This window comes from Pelophylax lessonae, assembly GCF_965119305.1.
Source record: "Pelophylax lessonae genome assembly, chromosome: 1".
Taxonomy (NCBI): Eukaryota; Metazoa; Chordata; class Amphibia; order Anura; family Ranidae; genus Pelophylax; species Pelophylax lessonae.
This window is the reverse complement of record NC_138768.1, coordinates 10,823,257-10,846,964: the sequence shown is the minus strand read 5'-3', so window position 1 is coordinate 10,846,964 and position 23,708 is coordinate 10,823,257. Positions and strand designations below refer to the sequence as shown.

Below are 23,708 nucleotides of genomic sequence, written 5' to 3'. Positions count from 1 at the left end.
CTTTTTTATGGATAGTGTAGGACCCACCGATAATGGGGTACTTTGATGCAGTGGTGGGCTTGAGCACGATATGGCCATATGGTGGGACCAAATCCCCATTTTTATTTATGGATTGTCTCCATATTTGATAGTCATTTCTTTTGCATGGTTGCGCTATTCTTTTTTAATATACAGAGTTAGGTGGTGGCCTCAGGTGAAGGGTTAGAGGTAGAAGTTAGATTTAGGTCAGAGTTAGGGGTTGGTCCAAGGTGAAGGGTTAGAGGTAGAAGTTAGATGTAGGTCAGAGTTAGTGGTTGGTCCCAGGTGAAGGATTAGAGGTAGAAGTTAGATTTAGGTCAGAGTTAGGGGTTGGTCCCAGGTGAAGGGTTAGAGGTAGAAGTTAGATTTAGGTCAGAGTTAGGGGTTGGACCCAGGTGAAGGGTTAGAGGTAGAAATTAGATTTAGGTCAGAGTTAGGGGTTGGTGCCAGGTGAAGGGTTAGAGGTAGAAGTTAGATTTAGGTCAGAGTTAGGGGTTGGTCCAAGGTGAAGGGTTAGAGGTAGAAGTTAGATGTAGGTCAGAGTTAGTGGTTGGTCCCAGGTGAAGGATTAGAGGTAGAAGTTAGATTTAGGTCAGAGTTAGGGGTTGGTCCCAGGTGAAGGGTTAGAGGTAGAAGTTATATGTAGTTCAGAGTTAGGGGTTGGTCCCAGGTGAAGGGTTAGAGGAAGAAGTTAGATTTAGGTCAGAGTTAGGGGTTGGTCCCAGGTGAAGGGTTAGAGGTAGAAGTTAGATGTAGGTCAGAGTTAGGGGTTGGTCCCAGGGGAAGGGTTAGAGGTAGAAGTTAGATTTAGGTCAGAGTTAGGGGTTGGTCCCAGGTGAAGGGTTAGAGGTAGAAGTTAGATTTAGGTGAGAGTTAGGGGTTGGACCCAGGTGAAGGGTTAGAGGTAGAAGGTAGATGTAGGTCAGAGTTAGGGGTTGGTCCCAGGTGAAGGGTTAGAGGTATAAGTTAGATTTAGGTTAGAGTTAGGGGTTGGTCCCGGGTGAAGGGTTAGAGGTAGAAGTTAGATGTAGGTCAGAGTTAGGGGTTGGTTCCAGGTGAAGGGTTAGAGGTAGAAGTTAGATTTAGGTCAGAGTTAGGGGTTGGTCCCAGGTGAAGGGTTAGAGGTAGAAGTTAGATGTAGGTCAGAGTTAGGGGTTGGTCCCAGGTGAAGGGTTAGAGGTAGAAGTTAGATGTAGGTCAGAGTTAGGGGTTGGACCCAGGTGAAGGGTTAGAGGTAGAAGTTAAATTTAGGTCAGAGTTAGGGGTTGGTCCCAGGTGAAGGGTTAGAGGTAGAAGTTAGATTTAGGTCAGAGTTAGTGGTTGGTCCCAGGTGAAGGGTTAGAGGTAGAAGTTAGATTTAGGTCAGAGTTAGGGGTTGGTCCCAGGTGAAGGGTTAGAGGTAGAAGTTAGATTTAGGTTAGAGTTAGGGGTTTGTCCCAGGTGACGGGTTAGAGGTAGAAGTTAGATTTAGGTCAGAGTTAGGGGTTGGTCCCAGGTGACGGGTTAGAGGTAGAAGTTAGATTTAGGTCAGAGTTAGGGGTTGGTCCCAGGTGAAGGGTTAGAGGTAGAAGTTAGATTTAGGTCAGAGTTAGGGGTTGGTCCCAGGTGAAGGGTTAGAGGTAGAAGTTAGATTTAGGTCAGAGTTAGGGGTTGGTCCCAGGTGAAGGGTTAGAGGTAGAAGTTAGATTTAGGTCAGAGTTAGTGGTTGGTCCCAGGTGAAGGGTTAGAGGTAGAAGTTAGATTTAGGTCAGAGTTAGGGGTTGGTCCCAGGTGAAGGGTTAGAGGTAGAAGTTAGGTTTAGGTTAGAGTTAGGGGTTGGTCCCAGGTGAAGGGTTAGAGGTAGAAGTTAGATTTAGGTCAGAGTTAGGGGTTGGTCCCAGGTGAAGAGTTAGAGGTAGAAGTTAGATTTAGGTCAGAGTTAGGGGTTGGTCCCAGGTGAAGGGTTAGAGGTAGAAGTTAGATTTAGGTTAGAGTTAGGGGTTTGTCCCAGGTGACGGGTTAGAGGTAGAAGTTAGATTTAGGTCAGAGTTAGGGGTTGGTCCGAGGTGACGGGTTAGAGGTAGAAGTTAGATTTAGGTCAGAGTTAGGGGTTGGTCCCAGGTGAAGGGTTAGAGGTAGAAGTTAGATGTAGGTCAGAGTTAGGGGTTGGTCCCAGGTGAAGGGTTAGAGGTAGAAGTTAGATGTAGGTCAGAGTTAGGGGTTGGTCCCAGGTGAAGGGTTAAAGGTAGAAGTTAGATTTAGGTCAGAGTTACGGGTTGGTCCCAGGGGAAGGGTTAGAGGTAGAAGTTAGATTTAGGTCAGAGTTAGGGGTTGGTCCCAGGTGAAGGGTTAGAGGTAGAAGTTAGATTTAGGTCAGAGTTAGGGGTTGGACCCAGGTGAAGGGTTAGAGGTAGAAGTTAGATGTAGATCAGAGTTAGGGGTTGGTCCCAGGTGAAGGGTTAGAGGTATAAGTTAGATTTAGGTTAGAGTTAGGGGTTGGTCCCAGGTGAAGGGTTAGAGGTATAAGTTAGATTTAGGTTAGAGTTAGGGGTTGGTCCCGGGTGAAGGGTTAGAGGTAGAAGTTAGATGTAGGTCAGAGTTAGGGGTTGGTTCCAGGTGAAGGGTTAGAGGTAGAAGTTAGATTTAGGTCAGAGTTAGGGGTTGGTCCCAGGTGAAGGGTTAGAGGGAGAAGTTAGATTTAGGTCAGAGTTAGGGGTTGGTCCCAGGTGAAGGGTTAGAGGTAGAAGTTAGATTTAGGTTAGAGTTAGGGGTTGGTCCCAGGTGAAGGGTTAGAGGTAGAAGTTAGATTTAGGTCAGAGTTAGGGGTTGGTCCCAGGTGAAGGGTTAGAGGTAGAAGTTAGATTTAGGTCAGAGTTAGGGGTTGGTCCCAGGTGAAGGGTTAGAGGTAGAAGTTAGATTTAGGTTAGAGTTAGGGGTTTGTCCCAGGTGACGGGTTAGAGGTAGAAGTTAGATTTAGGTCAGAGTTAGGGGTTGGTCCCAGGTGACGGGTTAGAGGTAGAAGTTAGATTTAGGTCAGAGTTAGGGGTTGGTCCCAGGTGAAGAGTTAGAGGTAGAAGTTAGATGTAGGTCAGAGTTAGGGGTTGGTCCCAGGTGAAGGGTTAGAGATAGAAGTTAGATTTAGGTCAGAGTTACGGGTTGGTCCCAGGTGACGGGTTAGAGGTAGAAGTTAGATGTAGGTCAGAGTTAGGGGTTGGTCCCAGGTGAAGGGTTAGAGGTAGAAGTTAGATTTAGGTCAGAGTTTGGGGTTGGTCCCAGGTGACGGGTTAGAGGTAGAAGTTAGATGTAGGTCAGAGTTAGGGGTTGGTCCCAGGTGACGGGTTAGAGGTAGAAGTTAGATTTAGGTCAGAGTTAGGGGTTTGTCCCAGGTGAAGGGTTAGAGGTAGAAGTTAGATGTAGGTCAGAGTTAGGGGTTGGTCCCAGGTGAAGGGTTAGAGGTAGAAGTTAGATGTAGGTCAGAGTTAGGGGTTGGTCCCAGGTGACGGGTTAGAGGTAGAAGTTAGATTTAGGTCAGAGTTAGGGGTTTGTCCCAGGTGAAGGGTTAGAGGTAGAAGTTAGATGTAGGTCAGAGTTAGGGGTTGGTCCCAGGTGAAGGGTTAGAGGTATAAGTTAGATTTAGGTTAGAGTTAGGGGTTGGTCCCAGGTGAAGGGTTAGAGGTAGAAGTTAGATGTAGGTCAGAGTTAGGGGTTGGTCCCAGGTGAAGGGTTAGAGGTAGAAGTTAGATTTAGGTCAGAGTTAGGGGTTGGTCCCAGGTGAAGGGTTAGAGGTAGAAGTTAGATTTAGGTCAGAGTTAGGGGTTGGTCCCAGGTGAAGGGTTAGAGGTAGAAGTTAGATTTAGGTCAGAGTTAGTGGTTGGTCCCAGGTGAAGGGTTAGAGGTAGAAGTTAGATTTAGGTCAGAGTTAGGGGTTGGTCCCAGGTGAAGGGTTAGAGGTAGAAGTTAGGTTTAGGTTAGAGTTAGGGGTTGGTCCCAGGTGAAGGGTTAGAGGTAGAAGTTAGATTTAGGTCAGAGTTAGGGGTTGGTCCCAGGTGAAGAGTTAGAGGTAGAAGTTAGATTTAGGTCAGAGTTAGGGGTTGGTCCCAGGTGAAGGGTTAGAGGTAGAAGTTAGATTTAGGTTAGAGTTAGGGGTTTGTCCCAGGTGACGGGTTAGAGGTAGAAGTTAGATTTAGGTCAGAGTTAGGGGTTGGTCCCACGTGACGGGTTAGAGGTAGAAGTTAGATTTAGGTCAGAGTTAGGGGTTGGTCCCAGGTGAAGGGTTAGAGGTAGAAGTTAGATGTAGGTCAGAGTTAGGGGTTGGTCCCAGGTGAAGGGTTAGAGGTAGAAGTTAGATGTAGGTCAGAGTTAGGGGTTGGTCCCAGGTGAAGGGTTAAAGGTAGAAGTTAGATTTAGGTCAGAGTTACGGGTTGGTCCCAGGTGACGGGTCAGAGGTAGAAGTAAGATGTAGGTCAGAGTTAGGGGTTGGTCCCAGGGGAAGTGTTAGAGGTAGAAGTTAGATTTAGGTCAGAGTTAGGGGTTGGTCCCAGGTGAAGGGTTAGAGGTAGAAGTTAGATTTAGGTTAGAGTTAGGGGTTGGTCCTAGGTGAAGGGTTAGAGGTAGAAGTTAGATGTAGGTCAGAGTTAGGGGTTGGTCCCAGGTGAAGGGTTAGAGGTAGAAGTTAGATTTAGGTCAGAGTTAGGGGTTGGTCCCAGGTGAAGGGTTAGAGGTAGAAGTTAGATTTAGGTCAGAGTTACGGGTTGGTCCCAGGTGACGGGTTAGAGGTAGAAGTTAGATGTAGGTCAGAGTTAGGGGTTGGTCCCAGGTGAAGGGTTAGAGGTAGAAGTTAGATTTAGGTCAGAGTTAGGGGTTGGTCCCAGGTGAAGGGTTAGAGGTAGAAGTTAGATTTAGGTCAGAGTTAGGGGTTGGTCCCAGGTGAAGGGTTAGAGGTAGAAGTTAGGTTTAGGTTAGAGTTAGGGGTTGGTCCCAGGTGAAGGGTTAGAGGTAGAAGTTAGATTTAGGTCAGAGTTAGGGGTTGGTCCCAGGTGAAGAGTTAGAGGTAGAAGTTAGATTTAGGTCAGAGTTAGGGGTTGGTCCCAGGTGAAGGGTTAGAGGTAGAAGTTAGATTTAGGTTAGAGTTAGGGTTTTGTCCCAGGTGACGGGTTAGAGGTAGAAGTTAGATTTAGGTCAGAGTCAGGGGTTGGTCCCAGGTGACGGGTTAGAGGTAGAAGTTAGATTTAGGTCAGAGTTAGGGGTTGGTCCCAGGTGACGGGTTAGAGGTAGAAGTTAGATTTAGGTCAGAGTTAGGGGTTGGTCCCAGGTGAAGGGTTAGAGGTAGAAGTTAGATGTAGGTCAGAGTTAGGGGTTGGTTCCAGGTGAAGGGTTAGAGGTAGAAGTTAGATTTAGGTCAGAGTTACGGGTTGGTCCCAGGTGACGGGTTAGAGGTAGAAGTTAGATGTAGGTCAGAGTTAGGGGTTGGTCCCAGGGGAAGGGTTAGAGGTAGAAGTTAGATTTAGGTCAGAGTTAGGGGTTGGTCCCAGGTGAAGGGTTAGAGGTAGAAGTTAGATTTAGGTTAGAGTTAGGGGTTGGTCCCAGGTGAAGGGTTAGAGGTAGAAGTTAGATGTAGGTCAGAGTTAGGGGTTGGTCCCAGGTGAAGGGTTAGAGGTAGAAGTTAGATGTAGGTCAGAGTTAGGGGTTGGTCCCAGGTGAAGGGTTAGAGGTAGAAGTTAGATTTAGGTCAGAGTTAGGGGTTGGTCCCAGGTGAAGGGTTAGAGGTAGAAGTTAGATTTAGGTCAGAGTTAGGGGTTGGTCCCAGGTGAAGGGTTAGAGGTAGAAGTTAGATTTAGGTTAGAGTTAGGGGTTGGTCCCAGGTGAAGGGTTAGAGGTAGAAGTTAGATTTAGGTCAGAGTTAGGGGTTGGTCCCAGGTGAAGGGTTGGAGGTAGAAGTTAGATTTAGGTCAGAGTTAGGGGTTGGTCCCAGGTGAAGGGTTAGAGGTAGAAGTTAGATTTAGGTTAGAGTTAGGGGTTGGTCCCAGGTGAAGGGTTAGAGGTAGAAGTTAGATGTAGGTCAGAGTTAGGGGTTGGTCCCAGGTGAAAGGTTAGAGGTAGAAGTTAGATTTAGGTCAGAGTTAGGGGTTGGTCCCAGGTGAAGAGTTAGAGGTAGAAGTTAGATTTAGGTCAGAGTTAGGGGTTGGTCCCAGGTGAAGGGTTAGAGGTAGAAGTTAGATTTAGGTTAGAGTTAGGGTTTTGTCCCAGGTGACGGGTTAGAGGTAGAAGTTAGATTTAGGTCAGAGTCAGGGGTTGGTCCCAGGTGACGGGTTAGAGGTAGAAGTTAGATTTAGGTTAGAGTTAGGGGTTGGTCCCAGGTGAAGGGTTAGAGGTAGAAGTTAGATTTAGGTCAGAGTTAGGGGTTGGTCCCAGGTGAAGGGTTAGAGGTAGAAGTTAGATTTAGGTCAGAGTTAGGGGTTGGTCCCAGGTGAAGGGTTAGAGGTAGAAGTTAGGTTTAGGTTAGAGTTAGGGGTTGGTCCCAGGTGAAGGGTTAGAGGTAGAAGTTAGATTTAGGTCAGAGTTAGGGGTTGGTCCCAGGTGAAGGGTTAGAGGTAGAAGTTAGATTTAGGTTAGAGTTAGTGGTTGGTCCCAGGTGAAGGGTTAGAGGTAGAAGTTAGATTTAGGTCAGAGTTAGGGGTTGGTCCCAGGTGAAGGGTTAGAGGTAGAAGTTAGGTTTAGGTTAGAGTTAGGGGTTGGTCCCAGGTGAAGGGTTAGAGGTAGAAGTTAGATTTAGGTCAGAGTTAGGGGTTGGTCCCAGGTGAAGAGTTAGAGGTAGAAGTTAGATTTAGGTCAGAGTTAGGGGTTGGTCCCAGGTGAAGGGTTAGAGGTAGAAGTTAGATTTAGGTTAGAGTTAGGGGTTTGTCCCAGGTGACGGGTTAGAGGTAGAAGTTAGATTTAGGTCAGAGTTAGGGGTTGGTCCCAGGTGACGGGTTAGAGGTAGAAGTTAGATTTAGGTCAGAGTTAGGGGTTGGTCCCAGGTGAAGGGTTAGAGGTAGAAGTTAGATGTAGGTCAGAGTTAGGGGTTGGTCCCAGGTGAAGGGTTAGAGGTAGAAGTTAGATGTAGGTCAGAGTTAGGGGTTGGTCCCAGGTGAAGGGTTAAAGGTAGAAGTTAGATTTAGGTCAGAGTTACGGGTTGGTCCCAGGTGACGGGTTAGAGGTAGAAGTTAGATGTAGGTCAGAGTTAGGGGTTGGTCCCAGGGGAAGGGTTAGAGGTAGAAGTTAGATTTAGGTCAGAGTTAGGGGTTGGTCCCAGGTGAAGGGTTAGAGGTAGAAGTTAGATTTAGGTTAGAGTTAGGGGTTGGTCCCAGGTGAAGGGTTAGAGGTAGAAGTTAGATGTAGGTCAGAGTTAGGGGTTGGTCCCAGGTGAAGGGTTAGAGGTAGAAGTTAGATTTAGGTCAGAGTTAGGGGTTGGTCCCAGGTGAAGGGTTAGAGGTAGAAGTTAGATTTAGGTCAGAGTTACGGGTTGGTCCCAGGTGACGGGTTAGAGGTAGAAGTTAGATGTAGGTCAGAGTTAGGGGTTGGTCCCAGGTGAAGGGTTAGAGGTAGAAGTTAGGTTTAGGTTAGAGTTAGGGGTTGGTCCCAGGTGAAGGGTTAGAGGTAGAAGTTAGATTTAGGTCAGAGTTAGGGGTTGGTCCCAGGTGAAGAGTTGGAGGTAGAAGTTAGATTTAGGTCAGAGTTAACGGTTGGTCCCAGGTGAAGGGTTAGAGGTAGAAGTTAGATTTAGGTTAGAGTTAGGGTTTTGTCCCAGGTGACGGGTTAGAGGTAAAAGTTAGATTTAGGTCAGAGTCAGGGGTTGGTCCCAGGTGACGGGTTAGAGGTAGAAGTTAGATTTAGGTCAGAGTTAGGGGTTGGTCCCAGGTGACGGGTTAGAGGTAGAAGTTAGATTTAGGTCAGAGTTAGGGGTTGGTCCCAGGTGAAGGGTTAGAGGTAGAAGTTAGATGTAGGTCAGAGTTAGGGGTTGGTTCCAGGTGAAGGGTTAGAGGTAGAAGTTAGATGTAGGTCAGAGTTAGGGGTTGGTCCCAGGTAAAAGGTTAGAGGTAGAAGTTAGATTTAGGTCAGAGTTACGGGTTGGTCCCAGGTGACGGGTTAGAGGTAGAAGTTAGATGTAGGTCAGAGTTAGGGGTTGGTCCCAGGGGAAGGGTTAGAGGTAGAAGTTAGATTTAGGTCAGAGTTAGGGGTTGGTCCCAGGTGAAGGGTTAGAGGTAGAAGTTAGATTTAGGTTAGAGTTAGGAGTTGGTCCCAGGTGAAGGGTTAGAGGTAGAAGTTAGATGTAGGTCAGAGTTAGGGGTTGGTCCCAGGTGAAGGGTTAGAGGTAGAAGTTAGATGTAGGTCAGAGTTAGGGGTTGGTCCCAGGTGAAGGGTTAGAGGTAGAAGTTAGATTTAGGTCAGAGTTAGGGGTTGGTCCCAGGTGAAGGGTTAGAGGTAGAAGTTAGATTTAGGTCAGAGTTAGGGGTTGGTCCCAGGTGAAGGGTTAGAGGTAGAAGTTAGATTTAGGTTAGAGTTAGGGGTTGGTCCCAGGTGAAGGGTTAGAGGTAGAAGTTAGATTTAGGTCAGAGTTAGGGGTTGGTCCCAGGTGAAGGGTTAGAGGTAGAAGTTAGATTTAGGTCAGAGTTAGGGGTTGGTCCCAGGTGAAGGGTTAGAGGTAGAAGTTAGATTTAGGTTAGAGTTAGGGGTTGGTCCCAGGTGAAGGGTTAGAGGTAGAAGTTAGATGTAGGTCAGAGTTAGGGGTTGGTCCCAGGTGAAAGGTTAGAGGTAGAAGTTAGATTTAGGTCAGAGTTACGGGTTGGTCCCAGGTGACGGGTTAGAGGTAGAAGTTAGATGTAGGTCAGAGTTAGGGGTTGGTCCCAGGGGAAGGGTTAGAGGTAGAAGTTAGATTTAGGTCAGAGTTAGAGGTTGGTCCCAGGTGAAGGGTTAGAGGTAGAAGTTAGATTTAGGTCAGAGTTCGGGGTTGGTCCCAGGTGAAGGGTTAGAGGTAGAAGTTAGATTTAGGTCAGAGTTAGAGGTTGGTCCCAGGTGAAGGGTTAGAGGTAGAAGTTAGATTTAGGTTAGAGTTAGGGGTTGGTCCCAGGTGAAGGGTTAGAGGTAGAAGTTAGATGTAGGTCAGAGTTAGGGGTTGGTCCCAGGTGAAGGGTTAGAGGTAGAAGTTAGATGTAGGTCAGAGTTAGGGGTTGGTCCCAGGTGAATGGTTAGAGGCAGAAGTTAGATTTAGGTCAGAGTTAGGGGTTGGTCCCAGGTGAATGGTTAGAGGCAGAAGTTAGATTTAGGTCAGAGTTAGGGGTTGGTCCCAGGTGAAGGGTTAGAGGTAGAAGTTAGATTTAGATCAGAGTTACGGGTTGGTCCCAGGTGACGGGTTAGAGGTAGAAGTTAGATGTAGGTCAGAGTTAGGGGTTGGTCCCAGGTGAAGGGTTAGAGGTAGAAGTTAGATTTAGGTTAGAGTTAGGGGTTGGTCCCAGGTGAAGGGTTAGAGGTAGAAGTTAGATTTAGGTCAGAGTTAGGGGTTGGTCTCAGGTGAAGGGTTAGAGGTAGAAGTTAGATTTAGGTTAGAGTTAGGGGTTGGTCCCAGGTGAAGGGTTAGAGGTAGAAGTTAGATTTAGGTCAGAGTTAGGGGTTGGTGCCAGGTGAAGGGTTAGAGGTAGAAGTTAGATTTAGGTTAGAGTTAGGGGTTGGTCCCAGGTGAAGGGTTAGAGGTAGAAGTTAGATGTAGGTCAGAGTTAGGGGTTGGTCCCAGGTGAAGGGTTAGAGGTAGAAGTTAGATTTAGGTTAGAGTTAGGGGTTGGTCCCAGGTGAGGGGTTACAGGTAGAAGTTAGATTTAGGGGTTGGCCTAAGATAAAGGGTTAGAGTTAGCAGTTAGGTTTAGGGCTGGAATTAGGGGTTGGCCTTAAGTTAAGCCCCGTACACACGATCAGATTATCGAACAATCTGTCATCCGTTTTTTGTTGCATGCTAGTCTGATGTGGAAAGTGAAGAGGTTATTTTCATACGAATTTTCCCGTACGACAGAATTCTACTTCAGAAGTAATGTCATGTGTTGGATTCCTTTGTATGTGTTCTTTCATCTCTGAGCATGCCTAGTCTTGCTCTTAAGATTTTTTTCCAACGAAAACTGTACAAATGAGACGAAAATTGGACGTTGTGTTGACGGACGATAAAAATTGTATAACTTGCACATCAGGATTTTTTCAGCCCGAAAAGTCGGAGTCGGCTGTCGAAAGCACCATACTAACAATCTGAAAATCGTCAGATCAGTCGACGGATGAATTTTCCCTTCAGATTTTCTTATCGTGTGTACCAGCCTTAAGGCTGGGTTCACACTGTGTACGGATTGGCTCGCAGCAGAGGGTCCAGTGCGTCCCTGTTTACAGTTTCAGGTCCAAATTCGGTCCAAGTTTTTGGCTGAATGCGGACCCGAAATGGAATAGAAGACGCACAGGCCCCTTCTGCAAACCGCTCCCCAGCTGTCCTGGAGCTGTGTGAATCGGCTCCTGTATGAGCCGGACACAGTCTCTTGACATGAGAATTTCAATGCGGGAATCCCTTTATCCAATTCGCACCAGTATGAACCCTGCCTAAAGGGTTAGAGTTAGAAGTTAGACTTAGAGTTAGAGTTAGGGGTTGGCCTAGGGTGAAGGGTTAGAGATAGAAGTTAGAGATAGAAGTTAGATTTAGGGGTTGGCCTAAGGTAAAGAGTTAAAGTTATTAGTTAGGTGTGGGGCTGGAATTAGGGGTTGGCCTTAAGTAAAGGGGTTGAGTTAGAAGTTAGATTTAGGGTCAGAGTTAGGGGTTGGCCTTAGGCGAAGGGTTAGATTTAGGGTCAGAGTTAAGGGTTAGCCTCAGGTAAAGGGTTAGAATTAGTAGTTAGGTTTAGAGTTGGAGTTAAGGCTTGGCCTCACATAAAGAGTTAGAAGTTAGGTTTAAGGTTAGATTTAGGGCTTGGCCTCAGGTAAAGGGTTATAGTCAGAAGATAGATTTAGGGTTAGAATTAGGTGTTGGTCTTGGGTTAAGGCTAGAAGTTAGCTTTAGCATTAGATATAGGATTTGGCCTCAATTAAGAGTTAGCTGTAGAAGTTGGCTGTTATGACTCACTTGCTCTCTCAGTCAGTGGGTTAGAAGTTAGGTTTGAAGCATTAAGTTGCATTTAAATGGTGCCAAGTCAGCAGGTGACCATAATGTCCGGATGGATTGGTTCTATAGAGGTACAGTATGTCAATGCATAAGGTGGCATTTGAAATAGAACATTAGGTTTGAGGTTGGAATTAATGGTTGGCCTCAATTAAAGGGTTAGAATTAGAAGTCAGGTTCAAGGTGTGTTTAGGGGTTGGCCTCAGGTAAAGTGTTGGAGATAGAAGCTAGATTTAGGGTTACAATTAGTTAGCCTCTGGTGAAGCGTTAAAGTCTAAAGTTAGGTTTAGGGTTAGATTTAGAGGTTGGTCTCGGATAAAGTTTTAGAGTGAGAAAGTAGGTTAAGAGTTAAATTTAGGGGATCACCTTAGGTAAATTGTTAGAGTTAGAGATTAGGTTTAGGGGAGAAGTTTAGGATATGACCTCAGTAGTAGGTAAGTAGTGACACCAACCCCCCTCTATAGGGTCCAGGTATGGCCTCATGCTACCAGTAGTGACACTGACCCCCTCTATAGGGTCCAGGTATGGCCTCATGCTACCAGTAGTGACACTGACCCCCTCTATAGGGTCCAGGTATCTCCTCATGCTACCAGTAGTGACACTGACCCCCTCTATAGGGTCCAGGTATCTCCTCATGCTACCAGTAGTGACACTGTACCCCTCTATAGGGTCCAGGTATCTCCTCATGCTACCAGTAGTGACACTGACCCCCTCTATAGGGTCCAGGTATCTCCTCATACTACCAGTAGTGACACTGACCCCCTCTATAGGGTCCAGGTATCTCCTCATACTACCAGTAGTGACACTGACCCCCCTCTATAGGGTCCAGGTATCTCCTCATACTACCAGTAGTGACACTGACCACCTCTATAGGGTCCAGGTATCTCCTCATGCTACCAGTAGTGACACTGACCCCCTCTATAGGGTCCAGGTATCTCCTCATACTACCAGTAGTGACACTGACCACCTCTATAGGGTCCAGGTATCTCCTCATGCTACCAGTAGTGACACTGACCCCCTCTATAGGGTCCAGGTATCTCCTCATGCTACCAGTAGTGACACTGACCCCCTCTATAGGGTCCAGGTATGGCCTCATACTACCAGTAGTGACACTGACCCCCTCTATAGGGTCCAGGTATCCTCTCATGCTACCAGTAGTGACACTGACCCCCTATATAGGGTCCAGGTATCTCCTCATGCTACCAGTAGTGACACTGACCCCCTCTATAGGGTCCAGGTATCTCCTCATGCTACCAGTAGTGACACTGACCCCCTCTATAGGGTCCAGGTATCTCCTCATGCTACCAGTAGTGACACTGACCCCCTCTATAGGGTCCAGGTATCCCCTCATGCTACCAGTAGGGACCCTGACCCCCTCTATAGGGTCCAGGTATCTCCTCATACTACCAGTAGTGACACTGACCTCCTCTATTGGGTCCAGGTATGGCTTCATGCTACCAGTAGTGACACTGACCCCAGACAAATGCAAAATTAGTGAAAAACAGTCAGAAAAGATGAGTAGGGAAAAAAAAAGTCAGTGGCCTCCACCTGTAAAACCATTCCTGTTTTGGAGTTCGTCTCATGGTTACCCATCTAGTGCACCTGTGGTTAATTTCATTAACATCAAAGCAGCTGAAATGGATTTACAACCCCCTTGTGCCACTTAACTGACCAGATCAATATCCCAGGAGTTTAATTGATTTGAAGCTATACTCTGATTAAACCATGTGCCTTTAATTTTTTTTGAGCAGTGTATATTTCTGTGTAGCACCCTCCTAGATAGGTGCTAGGTAGGGAGTATAGTTTGCTCTGCCTGCTTAACAGGGGAGTAGCAGGTAAAACCTAGTTGCTCTATCTGCTTAACAGGGGAGCAGAATTTCTAGTCCGGCTTGTTGCATGTGTCTATATGCGATTCATCTGTTCTGTGTCCCCACTGTGTCCAATAGGGGAGCCTGTTGGACAGTGGAGGAAACCCAGCCAGTGCCGCACAGGTTTTGTAACTGTCCCAGTGGGTTGGCACAGACAGTGTTGCATCCTGGGATAGGTTATGAAAGCCAAGGGCACATGTGACAGGGGGTCTTTGGGTGGGAAGCCAGGTCCCAGGAGGAGGGTGACGGCTGTCTCTCCTCCTGCTTGCTGTGGATGGTGGTCACTGGCAGTTGGCCTAGTGAGCCAGTGTGGCTGAACCCAGAGGTCCAGTGGAAACTGACTGTGAAGGTGAAGGCAGTGCAACTCTGGAAAAACAGTGTCTGTGAGTACAGGGGAGCTTGCCAAAGGGTCTGCCCAGGAAGAGGACATCTCCAGTGGCTAGAGTCAGCGGACGGGTGTCAGCACCCACAGGCAGTGATAGTAAAGTGGGTGCCAAGTTGTTAACCCTGAAGAGAATATTCAAACACGAACAGTCTATTTATCTTCACTTCAGTGGCAAGGTGAAGCAGCGGCCTTGCCGCACTCTACAGGTCGTTGTCCTCAAGATTGTGCATAGTTCATAGTTGGAGAATCCCACTCATCCCTTCTCCTATCCCAGTTCTAAATAAAACACAAAAAACCAAATCCCTTGGACTGATTATTGTCTGAGCTAAGAACTGTTATCTAATGTCAGTTGCTAATGGTAACCCAGGGGACCCAAGAAAGTGTAATTCTCAGCAGATCTCTAGGGGGCAGTGCTACATCTGTATACTGGCTATGCCTTTCCCACATACATTGATTTTCTGACCTCACCACAGATAGTCTCAAAACTGTTATAGCCATTCTTTTGTTAGGACTGGCTAAAACCAATCCATTGGAGCCTCCTTTCACATATAAAATACTGGAGAATAATGACATCAGTAGAGTTTCTACTAGGACGGATGGGTGATTGTGCCCAGACTTTGAAAAACTGTAGTTTTTCAGGAAATTCTGATATTAGTAGAAATTGGGAAAAATCTCCTGAAATTGATGTGAATTTATCCTCCTTTTATCATCTGAATGCCATCCTTAACCTAAGCTAAGTAAATCTTTTTTATTCCTATACTATGTGTGTGTTGTTTTAACCACTTGCCAACTGCCGTCATTATATTTACTGCGGCAGCCAGTCGCTCCTGGGCAAACCGACGTAGGGCTACGTCACTCACCCAGGAGCCTGTAGGGGGCGAGGGCGCGCTGCTGGAGGCGCGCTCCCGCCCCTGCTCGTTCACGGCCATGCCCGCGAGTGTGACCGCCGGCCACTCACAATTAGGGATGATCGAACTTTTGAAAAGTTTGGTTCGACCAGAACACCCGAACTTCCCGAAAGTTCAGGTCCGGATTCCAGAACCCCATTGAAATCAATGGGAACAGAACTTCGGTAATCAAAAAACACCATTTTGAAGCCCTAAAACCCAATAAATGCCCCTAAAAAGTGCCTAGGGTTCTGGGTAATGCCCCAGGGACTATTAATCACACAGAAAAAAAGTTCTTAAAAATTTTAGTTTTTGATAGACAATTATTGAAAAAATTATTGGAAAAAAAAAGAGATTTCTTTGGATTTAGTATCTGGGGGGTCTAAAAAGTGTACCTGTGAAGTTTCAGCTCTGTAGCATGTCCAGAACCAGGAAAAAAAGATTGTTTGTATTAGAATTGCAGTAGAGCAGGCACAGGGCTCCGCTATTTTCACACCTGGGTGTTTTTGTTGCAGGCGTCTATTGGGCATTTTTTGTGGACGTCTTTGGAGGCAGGCATGACATCTGAACTTCTGTGTAGGGGTATATATACACACACACATGTATGTATATATACACACACACACACACACTAGTCCTCACATAGTAATAGAAGACATTGATGGTCAATAAATGATTGCACACAGCTAACTCCAACAGACAGAAACTCTATATGGTCCCATCTAGATAAATAGTGAGTTATGATACAATGGAATCTTTTTCTACTCACAGCATTTGTAGAAGATCACTAAGACAGCAACACAGAATGTGGGAACTCCCAATACGCTGGAGATGCATGTGGCCCAGGCAAAAGAGACTTTCGCAAAGGAGAAGATACTTTTACCTGAGAAATGAAATAAAAACAAGCAGTTTTGAAAGTTGTGAAAAAAAAGGAAATGCAAAGTAGTTTCTTTAACCACTTGCCACCCGCTCACATGGACCGTACTGCGGCAAAGTGGCTCGTTATCGTCCAGCAACGTAGACCTACATCACTGGACTCCTCCCCTCGTGGGCAGCGCGCGCGCACCGCCGGAGGCTCGCTCTCACTGTATTCAGACACAGCGGGAGTCGGGCCAGGGGAGGAGCGGCGGCGATCACATAGATATTTGATGACCCCCAAACAAAACATGACTTAGTAGTTGGTGGAGAAACCCTTGTTGGAAGCACAGAGGTCAGACATTTCTTGTAGTTGGAAGCACAGAGGTCAGACATTTCTTGTAGTTGGTTACCAGGTTTGCACACATCTCAGGAGGGATTTTGGTTCACTCTTCTTTACAGATCTTCTCTAAATCCTTAAGGGTTCTTGGTAACTTGAAGTTTCAGCTCCCTCCATAAGTTTTCTATACGATTAAGGTCAGGAGACTGGCTAGGCCATTCCATGACCTTAATGTGCTTCTTCTTGAGCCACTCCTTTGTTGCCTTGGCAGTATGTTTTGGGTCATTGTCATGCTGGAAGACCCATCCATGATCCATCTTCAGTGTTCTGGCTGAGGGAAGATGTTTCTCTTCAGCATTTTTCTTCCCCCAAACACAGCGAGTCGAGTTAATGCCAAAGAGCTCAATTTTGGTCTCATCTGACCACAGCACTTTCTCCCAATTCTTCTCTGAATCATTTAGATGTTCATTGGCATGACTGTATAAGTGCCTTCTTGAGGAGGGGACTCGCTGTATTTGGAGCAAGAAAAATGCTGACTATTACCTTAAGAAGGCCATCCATACAGTCAAGCACAGAGATGAAAACATGATGCTTTGGGGCTGTTTCTCTACTAAAGGTACAGGCCGAATTTGCCACATTGAGGGGCCAATGGATGGGGCCATGTATTGTAAAATGTTGGATGAGAAGCTTCTTCCCTCAGCCAGAACACTGAAGATGGGTCATGGGTGGATCTTTCACCCTGACAATGACCCTAAACATACAGCCCAGGCAACAAAGGAGTGGCTCAGGAAGAAGCACATTAAGGTCATGTGGCATAGTCAGTCTCCAGACCTTAATTCTATTGAAAAGTTATGGAGGGAGCTGAAAAAAGTTGACAAGCGACAGGCAAGAAACCTTAAGGATTTAGAGAAGATCTGTAAAGAAGAGTGAACCAAAATCCCTCCTGAGATGTGTGCAAACCTGGTCACCAACTACAAGAAATGTCTGACCTCTGTGCTTCCCAACTACAAGAAACGTCTGACCTCTGTGCTTCCCAACTACAAGAAACGTCTGACCTCTGTGCTTCCCAACTACAAGAAACGTCTGACCTCTGTACTTCCCAACTACAAGAAACGTCTGACCTCTGTACTTCCCAACTACAAGAAACGTCTGACCTCTGTACTTCCCAACTACAAGAAACGTCTGACCTCTGTACTTCCCAACTACAAGAAACGTCTGACCTCTGTTCTTCCCAACTACAAGAAACGTCTGACCTCTGTACTTCCCAACTACAAGAAACGTCTGACCTCTGTGCTTCCCAAATACAAGAAACGTCTGACCTCTGTGCTTCCCAAATACAAGAAACTTCTGACCTCTGAGCTTCCCAACTACAAGAAAAGTCTGACCTCTGTGCTTCCCAACTACAAGAAACGTCTGACCTCTGTGCTTCCCAACTACAAGAAACGTCTGACCTCTGTGCTTCCCAACTACAAGAAATGTCTGACCTCTGTGCCTCCCAACTACAAGAAACGTCTGACCTCTGTGCTTCCCAACTACAAGAAACGTCTGACCTCTGTGCTTCCCAACTACAAGAAACGTCTGACCTCTGTGCTTCCCAACTACAAGAAATGTCTGACCTCTGTACTTCCTAACTACAAGAAACGTCTGACCTCTGTGCTTCCCAACTACAAGAAACGTCTGACCTCTGTGCTTCCCAACTACAATAAACGTCTGACCTCTGTACTTCCCATCTACAAGAAACGTCTGACCTCTGTGCTTCCCAACTACAAGAAATGTCTGACCTCTGTGCTTCCCAACTACAAGAAACGTCTGACCTCTGTGCTTCCCAACTACAAGAAACGTCTGACCTCTGTGCTTCCCAACTACAAGAAACGTCTGACCTCTGTGCTTCCCAAATACAAGAAACGTCTGACCTCTGTACATCCCAACTACAAGAAACGTCTGACCTCTGTACTTCTCAACTACAAGAAACGTCTGACCTCTGTACTTCCCAACTACAAGAAACGTCTGACCTCTGTGCTTCCCAACTACAAGAAATGTCTGACCTCTGTGCTTCCCAACTACAAGAAACGTCTGACCTCTGTACTTCCCAACTACAAGAAACGTCTGACCTCTGTGCTTGCCAACAAGGGTTTCTCCACCAACTACTAAGTCAGGTTTTGCTTGGGAATCAAATATTTATTTTACTCACTGAACTGCAACTCTATTTATAACATTTGTATCATGTGTTTTCTCAAAGGGTGGGCCAACCCAATATTGAACCCTTTGGACTAAGACTGGGATGCCATTAAAGTGCATGTGCGTGTAAAGGCAGGTGTCTCAATACTTTTTTGGTAATATAGTGTATATTTGGCCACAGGTGTAAATTTTTTAGCCAGGTAAATGAAAATAAATGTCATAGGAGCAGTTACACAAGCAGCAGGTGGAGCCACTTATAGGAGGTATGGGCACTATGCAAAACAAAAAGGTCCCAGCTACCTCTAGTGGCTATACCCCTACACCTGCTCTACCAGAGTGGTGGGTACTGTCTGGGCTTTCCAACACCAGGCTTTGTTTTTACACATTGCAAAGTGGCACCTGGTCCTCCATCCATGCCTTTACCAAGTTTTGTTGGACTGCATCAGTGATTGCTGGTTTTGGATGTAAGGTCCTCCAGTCCTTCAGTAATATATTGGAGTACACAGTTCCCTCTGTTCTGTTGAGTGCTCTTTTATGGTTTACTCCAGCGGCATCCAAACCATGTTCTGTGGCCTTTTGCTTGTCTTTATCTGGCCCTTGGGGCACCATGACCTCCACTGACACCAATGATGGCACGCTATTCTTCCCACTGACACCAATGATGAGGCACTATTCCTCCCGCTGATACCAATGATGGGACACTATTACTCTCACTGACACCAATGATAAGGCATTATTCCTCTCACTGACACCAATGATAGGGCACTATTCCTCTCACTGACACCAATCATGGGGCACTATTCCACCCACTGACACCAATGATAGGGCACTATTCCCCTCACTCACACCAATCATGGGGCACCATTCCTCCTACTGACACCAATGATGAGGCACTATTCCTCCCACTGACACCAATGATGGGGGCACTATTCCTCCCACTGGCACCAATGATGGGGCACTATTCCTCCCGCAGACACCAATGATGGGGCACTATTCCTCCCACTGACACCAATGATAGGACACTATTCCTCCCACTGATACCAATGATGGGGCACTATTCCTCCCACTGACACCAATGATGAGGCACTATTCCTCACACTGACACCAATGATGGGGCACTTTTCCTTCCACTGACATCAATGATGGGGCACCATGACCTCCACTGACACCAATGATGGGGCACTATTCCTCCTACCGACACCAATGATGGGACTCTATTCCTCCCACTGACACCAATGATGGGGCACTATTCATTCCACTGATACCAATGATGGGGCACTATTCCTTCCACTGACACTGGGCACTGTTTACTCTCAATGACAGTACTCTAAGCCGATGAGCTGTAAAGTCTTTTAAAGCTTTGCCTAGTGATTAGGGATGATCGAACTTTTGAAAAGTTCGGTTCGACCAGAACACCCGAACATCCCGAAAGTTCGGCCCGGATTTCAGAACCCCATTGAAATCAATGGGACCCGAACTTCGGTAATCAAAAAACACCATTTTGAAGCCCTAAAACCCAATAAATGCCCCTAAAAATTGCCTAGGGTTCTGGGTCATGCCCCAGGGACTATTATTCACACCAAAAAAACAGTTCTTAAAAATTGTCATTTTGAAAAAATTATTGAAAAAAAAATGAGATTTCTTTGGATTTAGTGTCTGGGGGATCTAAAAAGTGTACCTGTGAAGTTTCAGCTCTGTAGCATGTCCAGAACCAGAAAAAAAAGATTGTTTGTATTAGAATTGCAGTAGAGCAGGATAGTGGCTCCGCTATTTTCACACCCGGCCGTTTTTGTTGCAGGCGTTTATTGGGTTTTTTGTGGATGTCTTTGGAGGCAGGCATGACATCTGAACTTCTGTGTAGGGGTATATATACACACACACATATATATGTATTTATACACATATATAGGTGTGAAAGTAGCAGAACCCTATGCCTGCGCTAATGAAATTATTTGCAGGCATAGGGCTCCACTCCTATCACACCTATATGTTCTGTATGTGTATAAATACATATAAGTGTGTGTGTATATATACCCCTATACAGAAGTTCAGATGTTATGCCTGCCTCCAAAGACGCCCAAAAAATGCCCAAAAAAACGCCTGCAACAACACACCTGGGCGTTTTTGTTGCATTCGTTTATTGGGCTTTTTTGTGGACGTCTTTGGAGGCAGGCATAACATCTGAACTTCTGTATAGGGGTATATATACACACCCACTCATATGTATTTATACACATACACACATATAGGTGTGATAGGAGCGAAGTCCTATGCCTGTTAATTATTTCATTAGCGTAGGCATAGGGTTCTGCTACTTTCACACCTATATATGTGTATGTGTATATATACATACATGTGTGTGTGTGTATATATACCCTTACACAGAAGTTCAGATGTTATGCCTGCCTCCAAAGACGCCCAAAAAATGCCCAAAAAAACACCTGCTACAAAAACGCCCAGGTGTGTTGTTGCAGGCGTTTTTTTTTTGGGCATTTTTTGGGCGTCTTTGGAGGCAGGCATAACATCTGAACTTCTGTATAGGGGTATATATACACACACACTTATATGTATTTATACACATACACACATAAAGGTGTGATAGGAGCGAAGCCCTATGCCTGCAAATAATTTCATTAGCGCAGGCATAGGGTTCTGCTACTTTCACACCTATATATGTGTATGTGTATTTATACATACATGTGTGTGTGTATATATACCCCTACACAGAAGTTCAGATGTCATGCCTGCCTCCAAAGACGTCCACAAAAAAGCCCAATAAATGCCTGCAACAAAAACGGCCAGGTGTGAAAATAGCGAAGCCACTACCCTGCTCTACTGCAATTCTAATAGAAACAATCTTTTCTCTATAGCGGTCACCCTGACATGGAAGGGTTTGGTCACCCTGCCATAGCAGTCAGAGTCAGTTAACCCTACACTACACTACGGTCACCCTGGCACTTAACACTTTCCCTACAGAAACTAGATTATTAAATCTAACTATAGTGGAAAATAGTACCCTAACTACACTAGATATCCCTTTCCTCACACTAATAATTGTTAAATGACACTTTTGCAGCAGGAGTAACAGAACTGCTTCTACTCTCTTCCACATCCCTGTACTACAATGCTAGAGATTTGGCGGGGCTATGTTATATACTGGGGGGCGTATTCACTACTGATTGGCCTCTGGACCCCCTAGTCACTCCAATCACATTCCTAGCATCCTCCTGCCCCCTCAATTGGCTTTTACTGATGGTTCTGGTCCAATCACGGGCTTTTAAAGCCCAGTTCCTGTCCCATTGCATTTTGGTCGGTTCTGGTTGCCGAATTCCGAACTTTTTCAGTCAATGTTCGGGTCGAACCGATGGTCGACCCGAACTGTTTGATCATCCCTACTAGTGATATTTTGGGTACCCTTGTTTTTTGCCATTTGGTGCAGTTTTGAGGCCTGACACATTTGGTATCTCTTCACTCTACACTACCTCCTCTTTTATTTTGTACAAAAAAAAAAAATTGCTTGTGTGCAATAAAATAATTTAGTGTATTTTTTGCTAAAAATTGATTAAATAAACAGTTACACAAATATTGTGCAGCATAAAAAAAATGGAAACTTCTACTCTACAGGGCCTCTAATTTCAGAAAATACTGTATATAAGAGTGGTCAGGAAATGGCAGACCGCTATCTACTCCTAGACCGAGTGACACTCCTGTCCGGACCGTCAGCCCGCCAGTGTGCAGCACTGGATCCCCACTACTGAGCAGTCATCGGTTGCTAGGACTGCTACTGTCCTAGAAACCAATAATGTCACGTTTGTGCCCTGCCCTCTGCAGCACACTTCTCCGCCCATCTCTTGCCCTCTGCAACTCACTTCTCCGCCCAGCTCCCGCCCCCTGCAACTCGATTCTTCCCCAGCTCCCACCCCTGCAACTCGCTTCTTCCCCAGCTTCCGCCCCCTGCAACTCGATTCTTCCCCAGCTCCCGCCCCTTGCAAATCGTTTCTTACCCAGCTCCTGCCCCCTGCAACTCGCTTCTTCCCCAGCTCCTGCCCCTTGCAACTCACTTCTTACCCACCTCCCGCCCCCTGCAACTCGCTTCTTCCTCAGCTCCCCCCCCTGTCTGCCTGCCTGACTACAGTGAAATATCCCTTAGGTACAAGTATACTGTTCACTTTGATGGGCTCTACCAGTCTATAGGTCTAAAGGGACATACCTGATGCAAGGGGGCACTCTGATGGGCGCACCTGATGTAAGGAGGCACCCGATATAAGGAGGCACCCGATGTAAGGAGGCATTCTGATGGGGGAACCTGGTGTAAGGAGGCACACCTGATGCAAGGGGGCGCACCTGATGGAAGGGGGCACACCCGACACAAGGGTGCACACCTGACGTAAGGGGCACACCAGACGTAAGGGGCGCACCTGATGCAAGGGGGCACACCTGACGTAAGGGGCGCACCTGATGCAAGGGGGCACACCTGACGCAAGGGGGCGCACCTGACGCAAGGGCGCACACCTGACGCAAGGGGGCGCACCTGACGCAAGGTGCGCACCTAATGCAAGGGGGCACACCTGAAGTAAGGGGCGCACCTGATGCAAGGGGGCACCCCTGACGTAAGGGGCGCACCTGACGCAAGGGGCACACCTGACGCAAGGGGGCGCACCTGACGTAAGGTGCGCACCTGATGCAAGGGGGCACACCTGACGTAAGGGGCGCACCTGACGCAAGGGGCACACCTGACGCAAGGGGGCGCACCTGACGTAAGGTGCGCACCTGATGCAAGGGGGCACACCTGACGTAAGGGGCGCACCTGATGCAAGGGGGCACACCTGACGTAAGAGGCGCACCTGATGCAAGGGGGCACCCCTGATGTAAGGGGCACACCTGACACAAGGGGGCACACCTGACGCAAGGGGGCGCACCTGACGCAAGGGGGCACACCTGACGTAAGGGGCGCACCTGATGCAAGGGGGCACACCTGACGTAAGTGGTGCACCTGATGCAAGGGGGCGCACCTGATGCAAGGGGGCACTCCGATTGGGCGCACCTGATATAAGGGTGCACTCTGATGGGGGACCAGATATATTTTTGATAGACATACAAGTACTATAATGTTTCTGAATCATAGCACAAACTTGTAATTTGGACCTCAGCTGGAAGATTTTAGGGACCAGACATCCTTGAATTTTAATTAATCACCCCTGGTTTATAATAGGGTGTAAAATAATTTTATAGCCAAAAATTCAAATCTTAACATGTGTGCATAAAATGAAAAAAAATGGCTGTAGAAGGGAACTAGTTAGGTTACTCTATGATACCCACTAGTTTCATTTGAATCACATCAACAATTAGACCTTTCTCACACTGCAGCTTGAAAAAGCTTAGTATAGCTTTTTTTTTTTTTTACAGAGCTAAAATGCAGCCCATTAATAATAATGTACCTATGCACACAGGCCCATAAACAAGCGCCGTGCATTCTTCAGTAAAAACAAAATAGAAAAATCTGCATTTATGATCAGTCATTTACACCTCACACACGTGTAAATGCGCGCAAATGCCCATTTACATATAGTACAGAACAAGTTTTTCGTGCATTTGTGCGAAAATACCCGCAAACACATACAAATAAAAAGTCTGAAAAGTAGACGCTCAAACAGGAGTATCGTTTGCAAAAGGCCTGCAAAAAAAAAAAAAAGAAGTGTGTGGTCTGATAGAAATCACGGGGCCCCGTACAGCCAACCTGGCAGGGCCCCCCTTGTATTTATCAAAACAATATTTCCACTAAAAATATACTAAAATCGTTCTTAGAGGACACAAAGATAAAGAAGCTGCGTGAATTTGCCCTTTTTTTAAATAGTGTTTTTTACATTTTTGAAAAAAACATTTTATAATTAAAAAAAAAAAATGTTTAAATGTTTGAAACTTATTTTATTTTACATTTTTTTTTTTTACAGTTTGTTATTTTTTTTAATGGGACAGGGAAACCAGCAGCTTCTATGGGGGGCCCCTGTGTCTCTCCCTGCAGCAGCTGAAGGCCGGTGGG

General features: G+C 46.3%; 1 protein-coding gene across 1 annotated transcript in view; it reads right to left on the bottom strand.

Moving 5' to 3' along the window:
- Nucleotides 1-23,708, bottom strand: part of LOC309568069 (uncharacterized protein) — a gene marked incomplete at its 5' end in the record, with an annotated part of 109,541 nt that overhangs the window by 5,623 nt on the left and 80,210 nt on the right. The window contains one exon of the mRNA XM_082273639.1: nucleotides 15,065-15,178. Within this exon, the coding sequence (XP_082129765.1) occupies nucleotides 15,065-15,178 (114 nt within the window). The remainder of the gene's footprint in view (nucleotides 1-15,064; nucleotides 15,179-23,708) is intronic.